This window comes from Blastomyces gilchristii (genome assembly GCF_000003855.2).
Source record: "Blastomyces gilchristii SLH14081 genomic scaffold supercont1.2, whole genome shotgun sequence".
Lineage (NCBI taxonomy): Eukaryota > Fungi > Ascomycota > Eurotiomycetes > Onygenales > Ajellomycetaceae > Blastomyces > Blastomyces gilchristii.
The window spans coordinates 6,003,141-6,014,842 of record NW_003101681.1 but is presented as its reverse complement, the minus strand read 5'-3'; the positions used below and the strand labels follow the sequence as shown (position 1 = coordinate 6,014,842).

The 11,702-nt window shown below is 29.0% G+C and overlaps 1 protein-coding gene across 1 annotated transcript; it reads left to right on the top strand.

Moving 5' to 3' along the window:
• Nucleotides 1–11,469: 11,469 nt before the first annotated feature.
• On the top strand, nt 11,470–11,688 carry BDBG_16418 (uncharacterized protein; the record flags this gene model as incomplete). The annotated part of the gene is made up of 1 exon (XM_031724375.1): nt 11,470–11,688. One exon carries the CDS (start codon nt 11,470–11,472, stop codon nt 11,686–11,688), a length of 219 nt encoding a protein of 72 aa, XP_031576549.1.
• Nucleotides 11,689–11,702: the final 14 nt, after the last annotated feature.

The following is an 11,702-nucleotide window of genomic DNA, read 5'->3' as shown; positions in this document are numbered from 1 at the left end:
TCAACATCTATTAATACTTTGAAATCATTTGAAAATATCATGACAAAGAAAAAGAGAACATAGTCTTAAAGATAGACACATTAAATAGATAGATAGAAAAGAATAGAAAGAAATAAGTACAGTAAAGAGAGCTATAGAACAAGATCTCTGCAGTTTACATCTTAAGGTATATACATATTTTAACACTCTATATAACTGACTGCTGTCTCTGTTCTCTCAGGCCTGCTTCAGAGATTATCATTCTCTCTAAAGAGTCATCACTCAGCTAGCTTCTGTAACTAGCTTACTCATAAGTGAGATTCTCACTAAGAATAACATCAGAGCTACTCAATTCTAGTTAAGTCTCTAATCTTTCAGCTGTTAATCTCAGCATTTCAGTCTATCAATTGACTGTCATGATCTTGCTTGCACTAATCACCTATTAAGAGTGTCTAGATCTCATCTCATCTAGGTTCTTGCTAGACTCAGAGTGTTCTAATTGAATAGTTTTTAAATCTCATTTCTCAGAAGTGAGTGTCTAGAGTGAGAGAGATGAGATCTGATCAGTTAAGCTTGATAATGATTTACTATTCTGTAGACACTCTAGATCTCAATCACTCTAGTACTAATCTAACTTGAAGTATCTGAGAGACTGTTAATTCTAAGATCAGTGAGAATTAGTATTCAGAAACCTCTGAGATAAATATTCTAAGCTTGATAATGATTTGCTATAGTGCATCTGAGAGTTCTCAGTACTGTTTCATAACTTAACAGTGAAAGCTGTAATTAAGATGACTCTTGCAGAGTTTGAACCTGCCCTCTCTTGACATTCATTCCCCGGGAGGAAGGCCGCTAATTGAGGCTCTATAGTAGTGTAGTTAATCACTACGCCACCGGGCCAGCAGTAGATGAAATACTATAATTAAAAACATCTTTTAATGAAGTTCTTAATAGAGAATCAAGTGCTACTTTCAGCAAAGAATATTAAGATAATAAGACTGTATAAGAAGCTCAGTGAGTGATGACTAGAATCTTTTTCAGTAATAAGAGTAATAAGTAAGTAGATATATGAGTTAAAATTATTCATAGAATTAAAATCAATTCATTCCATTTTTTACATTTTCTATTTAAAGCTCTATAAGCAATGTCTCAGAGTAGAGTCATCTCAGCTAAATAATATCAAGATTGAGAGTAATACTGAATATCTTATGAAGAAAATATTAAATAAGTGAATATATTATAATAAGCTTCAATATCTTGTAAAATGAGAAGATTATTCATCATCAGAGAATTCATGAGAATTACTTAAGTATTTGAAAAATACTGAGAAAGAGATTGTAAGCTATGAGATAACTAGTAGAGACTGCTCTATTACATATCAGAGATATTAAATAAGAAATACTGTTTAAAACTTCTTATTTTTTTCAAAGAGTTTTTTTAAAGATAATCTCACAGTGATAAATCAGTGTCTTATAAGCTCTGTAGCACTCTTCTTCTATTTTCTCTTAAAGAGTTTTTTAGAAGTTTAATAAGACTATACAAGTATAAAATTTCTGAAGCAGTTAGAGAAAAGAGATATTTGAAATTAATAAAAAGATTAATATTATTAACTCACAGATTACTACTATTCTAATGAGATCACAGCCTGCTAAAAAAGTAAAAAGAAGAAATCTCAGAGTCTACTTATTAATAATCACACTCTTATCAAACTCATTCTTCATCATTGAAGTCTCTGATACTGATATCTTTATCTGCTAAGAAGTTAGTACTGTAGTATTACAGAGAAGCATACTGTAGAAGAGTATAAGAGATAATTAAAGTATTAATTTATCAATTTATAAAGTATCTCAGTCATCTGCTTCAATTGAAGTGAGATTCTCTTTAATCAGTAATTAATCTCTGTGATACTTTTAATAACAGCACTGACTGATTTCTTCTTAAAATTAGTTATTCTGAGATATTTTTTCATCTTAGAGACTTACACTTTCATCTTCTTTTATAGATAAGTAAGAGAGATCTTCTCAGTCTTGATAGAATCTATCAATACTTAAAGATCTGAGACTCTTACTCTATACTACTTAAATGTCTGAACTTCTTATCAGAGCTAATATAATGTATTTTTATAGAATAGATAATACTTACAGAGAGATAGAAGTCATTATTACAGATATAATAAAAATAATAAAAGTGAGAGAAGAGATAGATATATAAGATCTCTCTCTTCTTCAGCTGTTTAATATAGTACAGATAAGTAGCAGTACTGATCAGAGACTGCACTGAAGCCTTTTTACAGAGAGAAGATAAAGAAACTACAGAACTCTGTAGACTCAACTCAGCAGTATTCTGAGCAGGGCTTAGATATACTGCAGAAGAGAAACTATGAATTAAGCTTCTCAGAGTCACTATCTCTGAAATCAAGCTCTTCTCAGATTTCTCTCTGAATGATCACACAGAGTTATACATCACTATGTTGACTGAGAAGAGAGACAGTGTTGCAACAGTAATGAGAGAGACAGAGAAAGAACTGAATACAGATGAACTGATTAGCAGAAGAGATAACACTGCACTGCAAGGTATGACAACTACTGCCACAGCTGTAAGAGAAGCAGGAGAAGATGTGATAATAAGAGCAGTACTCTCATAACTCATTGACATCATCATCTTCATCTTCAACCTGACTTTCTTAATAGTCACAGAGATCACAGCCGCATTACAAAGATATTTACTCACTAGAAAACATCAGAATAAGTCTCTTATTATCTCTCAAGAATGATGCTCTTATACACTTACTATTACAGATAAGAGAGAGGGGAGAAAAATGTGTCATAGAGAAGAGAAATCTTTTCAAAAAATTCTGTCACTGCTGTTAACTTTGTCTCTAAAACACATCACTTTTACAGAGAATTTCATACATAGAACAGAATATAATGAGAGATCTATAAGTCACTTATTAACTATATTTTTTACATTTTAAATCAATATATAAGAAACTCACTTATCATGTGTTTGATTTGAATAAAGATGAGAAAAGAAAGATCTATATAGTCAGCAGAAAAACTCATCTATTTTTTTATATTATATATAGCACATATACTATTAATCAGTTGATAACTATTGCTATATAACAAAGATAACTTCTAATCTGATAATCTTAAGAGCATCAGAACTATACTCTTAAAGAAGAGAGTATTATCATACTCTCAGTCATGTCAAGACTCTGCTGTGATTTCACACAGCTCATCACTTTCATGTGAATAATTTTATTCTATTCAAATCAGTTTTCAATCACTCTATGACATTATTCAAATATATCATAGAAAGATCTGATTAATGAATATAAGAACCTCACTTCTATATAAGATCAGCAGATTACTCTTTCTTAGTAGTAAGACACTGCTGAGATATTACTCTGACTATTCTTGCTTATGAAATAAGAGAAGAGTATTCATCTATTATCCATATAGAATAGCTAGATGCTGACTTCTTATCAAAGAAGCTAGTGATTTGTTTTTCTTTTACTGAAATATATGCAAGAGTTACTGCATTTCTTAAACAATCTTCTTAGTATACTAAGTATCATATCTGTGATATTCTCACAATAACTCTGTAGTCTATGAGCTCACTATTTAAGCAAGATAGTCAAGCTCACTTATACAGCTTCTTAAACAACTACTTCTACATGATGTCACTGACTAGTCACTGCTTCAGTTCCATCACATTACAATAGCATGAGAACTGTTGATAGAGAATCTAAGCATATTTATATATGCCTGATCAGAGATTGTGTGAGAAGAGAGAGAGTGATTATAGACTCACAGAGCTATAGAAGACACTGATAATATTAGAAGCTTTACAAGAACTATTAGCTAGAATCTGTAAGAAATTACTTATAGAAAGACTTATAGCAAAGAGTAGAACTCTACTGCTTAAAGTCAGAAACTGATCTGAGAAAGACATGAAATTAATCACTGATCTGAAGATCAGATGTGATGATGAGACTGAGAGAGATGAAGTCATTATTATAAGTAGTAGTATTTCTGCTTCATCAGTCAGTAAAAAGTGATCAGAGAAGTCACAGAGACACTTACAAGAAGCTTAGTAGTAGTCAGACATTGTTATAAAGATATTGAAATTGAAAAATTTTTATTCTTGAGAAGTTCTTGAATTAATATATAGATATTGTCAGAAACACTCTCTCTCTATTATCTAAGTGAAAACACTTTACAGATGAATGAGAATACTCACAGTTTATAAGAATAAGAGCTGTTATAGAAAAAGAGAAAAGAAGATGAAGTTCTACAGACAGATCTGAGATATTTATACTACTCTAAAGAGATTTATCTACACTATAAGTGATTTCATAGAACAGTCAGATTACTCTAGTAAATAAAGAGTGATTATAAATTACAGGTCTGAATCTTTCTATATGACTATAAAGAGTGATTACAGACTATAAATATCTTGATTCTACAATTCTACAGAGTTAATAAAAGAATGAAAAATTCCTCACAATTCTACAGTGTCAAAGAACAATGATTTATAAGAATAAGTAAAAGATTAACTTATAAATACTTCTCTTTAATAAGAGTGATCTCACAGAGAGTGATTTATCTATGAGATGAATCTGTGTAATAATTACATAAGAACTTCATGAAAATAATTGAGAGTTAAGTGAAATTCTTCTATATAAAAGATATGAGATGAATCTGTGTGATAGTCAGAGAAGAATCTGTAAATTACAAAGAATCTTATAAAATAAGAAACTGAGTGATAGACTCTTTTCTCTTTATAATAATAAGAGATTTTTTCTCACTGAGGTTTTTTTTATAGATGTGAAGAATTTTTAGTTAGTATCACTACAGTGCTAAGCTGATTTTATGAAGTCACTCAGTGAAAGACTTTACAGACAAAGTCTTAGAGAGAGAGAAGTATGTAAGAAATTTCACTCTCTGTGAATTCTTTATCTCTATTTCTATCTCTCATATAATTAATAGAGTTACCAGCTCTTGACTACACACAACTATATAGACTGAAGTTCATGAATACTATTCATAACTCAGCTTGAATGCTAATATACATTTGATCTCTACATTTTATCTCTCTATCATGAATACTTCTAGTAGTTAACAGCACATATCACGCCAAGCTGCAAACACCCGAATAATCGCCTGCGAGCACTTATTCTTACAGAATCAGTCAATTCATTATCATGAATATTCATATAAGCAGGAACTTAGTGTAGATGAATTATCAGCTTTAATATTCTTCTCTTTTAAATTTTTAAAACAGAGTTTAAGATCAGTTCAAGATTTATTTGACTATTATAAATCTGACTATTTCTAAGTCTTTTTAAAGCAGCTTGACTATTAGAGAATATTCATGTCTCTTTCAAACTATTTCCTCTTTTATAAGATTTTATTTTAATGAGTTTGAAAGCTTTCACTATTATAAATAGTTCAGTATTAAAGACTTCAGATTCACAGTCAAAATTCTAGAAATCTGAGATAAAATTAATATTATCTTCAGTATAAGCAATGTCTATGTCTAATTTATTCAAATTCTCATTTTTGAAGTTATCTGAATAAATCAGAATAGAGTCTTCTATATTAATTGTAGAAATTCTCTTTAAATGCTGTTCATATTCTTTCTTCTTAGATAGTTCACTTATTTATAAGTCTATAAGAGATTCAAGTCTTTCTCTTTAGAGAGATATCTTCTCATGATCAACTTTTTCAATATTTAAAGCAGAAAATTGATTTTTAATCAGTGAGTATAGTCTGTACAGTTGAGAAGACATTTTCTTTGAAGAATTATTTTCATTTCAATCAAGAAATCTATTTCAATTCAGTTCATTTCCAGAGTTAATTAATAAAAATGAAGAAGAGACTCTTTCTCTGATTATATAATTTAAGCTCATCTTTATAACTCTCAGAGTATAGTTTATACAGGCCTTTTCAAATCTAATAGCAGAAGAGAGAATTGAACCTTCAATTTTCATTGTTTTAATGAAAGATGATTTGAATACTCTCAGAATTCTTCTCAAGACTCTGTTTTACAGACTTTGAAAGAGTTCAGTGAAATTCTCTTGATTATTTCATTAAACTTGAACTTTATAATCAGCTACTGAGATAATACAGACTATATATAACTGTCTCATAGCCTGGAAGAATAGACCTCTCTCTGTATTTGATAGTCTGATTATGTTATTCAATAGTCTTTCTGTCTTGACAGTTCTTTGTTGAATATAATATTTAAAATTCAACTTAGAGTTTAATCATACTTCTAATTATTTGACATTTACACTGAGTTTAATCTCTCTATTTAGAAGAGTTAGAGATAGTTCTTTCTCATTGAATCTAGAAAAGAAATGAATTAACTCAGTTTTATTCATATTAAATTAAATTTGATTGATATCTACTCTAACAAAGATTTTCTTTACAGCTTTTTCAATTACTTTTAAATTCTCTTTGATAATTTTTGAGCTGTAGACTAGATTAATATTATTCATATAACTCAGAGATCACACTATTCTCATATTTCTATTTTTGAATAGATATGCAGTGTATATTATAAATAAAATAAGTGAGATTGAAGATTCTTATAGTACTTCTATTTTTATCTCAGTCTTGTCTTATTTCATTCTATCAAAGAAAAGTTATATGATTCTTTTAGATATAAAACAGTTAATTCATTTTATTAGAGAAAGTAACAGTTTTAACATCTTCAAAGTCTGAATTAACTTTAACATTGAAACATGATTAAATACTTCTTTTATATCAATAAAAACTGCAGTTAAGATCAGATCTTCATACTTTGCTATTTAAATATTATAAATAACTGAGAGAACAGTGTCAATTACAGAACATTATTTTCTATCTCTCATTTATTCACTGAATAAAAGACAATTACTAATAGAGCTTATAAAAGATAGTTGAGTAGCTATTATTTTTTCTAAAACCTTTTCTGAACAGTTCAATAGAGATATTATTCTATATAACTTAGAAATTGAAGTTTTTCTATTAGATTTTATAAGAATCACTTCAGTGACTTCTCTTTAGTATTCAGAATGATATTCATTTTTCAAGAGATTGAAAAAGAGCTCAAAATATTCATTCTTTAAGTAGAAGTATGTATTTTAAATAATCAAGTGATTAATTGAATCAGGCCCTACAGCAGTTTTAACTGAACTTGAGAAGATAGCTAACTTTAATTCATCTTATATAAGCTCAGATCATTCTCAGTCATTTTTATCAATATAGTTATGAAGTAATATATTCTCTTTCTCTGAATCTTAATCTGATGAGTTTTGAATGAGAATTCTTATAAAAGCTTAATACTTTTTCTTAAAAGAATTTACTGTATATGATTTATTCTGAAACTCATATTCTAGAGCTGGAAGTTTTGCTACACTTCTTGTTTTAGTATAGTTAAAAGCTTTAAAAACTTTCTTTTCTTATACTTCTTTAAGAAATTTATTTCAGCAGTCTGTTTTAACTCTTTTAATATCTGAAAAATATTCATTTCTAACAGCTTTGAACTCTTTATCAGATATTATATCATTCTTTCAATCTCTTCTAGCAGTAGCTAATTGTTTTCTTTTAGATATGATATTCTCATTTTATCAAGATTTGAAATACTCAGAAGACTTTCTCTTTAAAATATTATCTCTAACACTTGTTAGAATAATAGATGTAATGAGCTTCACTCTATTCTTAAGCATTTTATCTGAGATATCTTGATCAGGATTTCAATATAGCTCACTCTACTTTTCAGATTTTAACAGTTTTATACTTTCTATAACTGCTTTTCAATCAGCTTTTTCAAAGTTAAACTCATTAAAGAGAAGAGAGTTTTCACTTATTTATTTTTCACTCAGTTCAATATTAAATTGAATAATCTTATAATCTGATTCTGATGTCTCATTTGAATTAATAAATCAGTTTACAAGTTCTATTTTCATTAGATTTTATGATATGAAGATTAAATCTATAATAGATTTCTATTTCATGTCTTTTCTAAAGAATGTTTATTGATTAGACTTGTTAACTAGATCTATTGAATATCTAAAGATTTATTTAATTGAATTATCTACTCTTACTGCTTCTTTGCATTCTGAATTCTATCAGAGATAATATGCATTGAAATCTTCTGCAATTATAGAGTTTCTTAATAAAGTTATATTCAGAAATTCTCTATTAAGTGTTCAGATATTGTTATTTTTCTTCAATAACTTTTCATTATAGATATTTATAAGCTGTATAGAATCAAACTGATTCTCTTTATCTATAATATCACTCATCAGAATATCAGGGTCAGATATGATATTAAATCTTAAATTAAATTAATATCTTGATCTCTTTCTTTCATAGATTACTACTCTTGACTTTATCTCAGACTTTTGAGATAGAAAGTAGAAGTAGCTTGAATCAGAAATGATATATTTTTACTCAGTATTAAAGTTTGATTTCTGAAGCAGTATAAAATCAACTTTTTATTCAAATGTAATTTGAAGACAAGAATAGATACAATTTGAGTTTCTATTCACATTATTTTAAATAAATGTGATTTTTGAAGAGTTTTTAAACTTTTTTTATTATTTTTATTATATATTCATACTAAAAGAGAGTAGAGATCAAGTAGAATTTAATCACTATTATCAGATAGTAGATTATAACTATTTTGAAAAGTAGAAATCTCAACTGCTTGCATTATATCTAGTTTATTATCAGAGTCATTTCTCAATTCTCTAATCTTAACAGAAGTTTGAGAATTCAAATTTTATTCACATTTAACTGAAGAGTTGAAGTTTGAAGATCTAGATAGTTGAGAGTTTCTTCTTTTTAAGCTTACAGTTGTAGATTTACTAGGTTGACTTTTCTCTTCAGTTTTAGATTCACTTTAAGCTTCATATTTTCTTCAGTTCTTCTGAGTTCTTGATGTAAATACACATTCTTTTAAGCTAGATACATGTTTTTCTTTGCAATTGAAGCACTTAAGCAGAGTATATTAACATATTTCATCTCTTTTTAAGCATGTTTCATATTTATGCTCACTAGTTTTGTAATCTCTAGCACAGAATGTGCATTTTAAGTCTCTGAAATAAGAGATTACAAAGTATTCATATCTTTGACACTTTAAACACTGTGTTTGAGCTTTGAGATTCATTCTTGAGTCTTTGTATTCATGAACTCTCATTTTCAAATCTGCTACTCTTACTTCAGAGATTCTTGATTGTTTAAGTGTCTTTATATATACTAGAATAGAGGCATTTCTTCTGCTCTGTCTGAACTCAATTGAATTAAGTCATATAGACTCTTTTCTCAGTTGAATAGAATTGTATTCTTCTAATTCATTTTTGAGAAGTAGTATTTCTTTCTCACAGTCAAAGATTTCAACTGAAATATTATGAAGAATGAATTTGTCTTACTTTTTATCTCTCTCAGATAGAATTGTTATGTTTAACAGAGATTCTACTACTAATTTTCAGAGATTCTCATTCTGAATAAGAAATTCTGCACTGAATTCAGACATTGTAGTCAGAATGATAAAGTTTTCAAAGAAGAATGACTCAATTGAAGCTATAACTAATTTTTGAACTTCAATATCAGTTATTAACTGAGAAAAGAACTGCTGATTAATTTCATTTCTAATTCTGAAAATAAGATTTAAGTTTAGCTTGTTTCTCTGTAAGATGTTCTGATTTGAGTCTTTGAGAATAAGTCTTCTATTTCTGAAGATTTGAAGATTTTTCTCTTTTTGCATTTTTTTTTTTCACTTTTCTATTAATAGAAGTATGAGCAGTATTCTTCTCAGTTTTCTCAGAATTTTGAGCAGGTTTTGAGCTAGCAGATTTAGAGACAGCAGGTTTAGAGATAGCAGGTTCAGCTGCTTAAGCATATGTTTTCTTCTAATTTAAAGAAGAAGAAGAAGAAGTAGAAACATAAGAAGAGTAAACTGAAGAGTCAGTGATTGTATTAGAAATTTTCAATGTTTTTAGAACTGTGTTTGAAATTCCAAGTTTGAACTTAATCACTTCTTGTAGTTGTCTAGTCTGAGTATGAAGAATTAACAGAACTTCTTCATTTATCTCACTCAGGCACTGACACACTGCTTTTCAAGAATCTTACGTACTTTTTCAAGTTTCTGTATTTCATGAACTTGTTATTTCTCTATTTCTTCTTTCTTTCTTCTCTTCAGAATTTCAATCTCAGAAATAGTATTTGAGAAAGCATCTTTCTTCACATCAACTGAGTGTATTTTTGAAGAGACTATAATATTCATTCTTACTACTTCTCAGAACTTTCACTTCTTTTTTCTTTCACTCTATTCTTATTTCTCTATCTGAAAGTATATTCACTTATTACTTCTCAGAGCTTCTGTCTCTTTCTAAGACTTCTGTCTATTTCTTTCTAAGACTTCTGCTTCTTTCATTCTGAGATTTTTATCTCTTTCATTCTGAGACTTCTACTTCTTTCTTTTTAAGACTTTTACTTCTTTCTTCTGTAAAGTCAACCACAATAAACAAATAAGCATGTATATATATATATATATAGAGGCGCCGGCCCATCTTCATCTTAGAAGAATGAGACAAGATTTATCTATTTACATGTATAATACATAATTAGTATACACTACAGATAATATATACTGCAGGCCTACACTGAATAGATTAATATATATATATAGATTCTATATAACAAAGTGAAAAACATTAGAGAAGAAAAAGAATGAGAAAGTATGAGAATCAGTGATTAAAGTGAATATTTAAATGTATACATAGTGAAGCTTTAAAGCAGAAGAATAGAAATTCTATAAGTTTATCAGTCAAGAATCAATAACTGAGAATTAGAGCTTTCAGCAGAAATGAAAGCTATAAAATATAATAAAATAGTCTATATAAATAATTAAGCACTGCTTATCACAGAGCTGTCAGGTCACGTGATCTGGCTTACTAATCCTTCCACCATATAACTTCCCACAAAGCTAGCAACCTTTCAATCACATGAGCTTTACACCTTTCACAGGTTATGAGACCCGTTTTGCACAAAAATCACTGCCAATTCAGGATTCCTTGTCAATATAATCTATTTGAACTACTGCTTCATTTGATACACTCATCAGGAGTTAAAATTGTCTTATTCTATCAGTATTGATGCGTTTGAGATCTTGATGATCAATAATACTACTACTCACTTAAAAAAGAGACTTGTAGAAAATGCATCACATTTGCAAAAAAGCAAGAAAAAGAGAATGATATTGACTAGGATTCAATAAATGAATATCAAGATGACAGATTCAATATGATCTCGCTCACATACATGTTCGCGATCTCGCATTCTTTTCACTGAATCAGTTGCAGTTGATGATGATGATGATTCTTCACACTCACACTCTGTCAGTGAACATTCTCCTGAAGTCTTTGAAAGCTTCATTGAAGAACACCCTGCAACACCCTCTCAATTTGAAGCTGGTTTGAATACAGCTTCTGACATGGTCAGGCCGGCCCCTCAATCTACTCAACAGCTTGATGCTGATTCTCTTGATAAGAATAATAAACACTCAGATATCTACTATTCAGGCGAGGCAATATCAGACCAACAGATAAAGCATCTCAAGATAATACTTGAGATGAACAAGGGGAAGCAAAGAGTTCTAGAACTTGAACTACAACTGAAAAAACTCTGTCAACAGAGATTCTCTACAGATTAATCACAGAATATCAA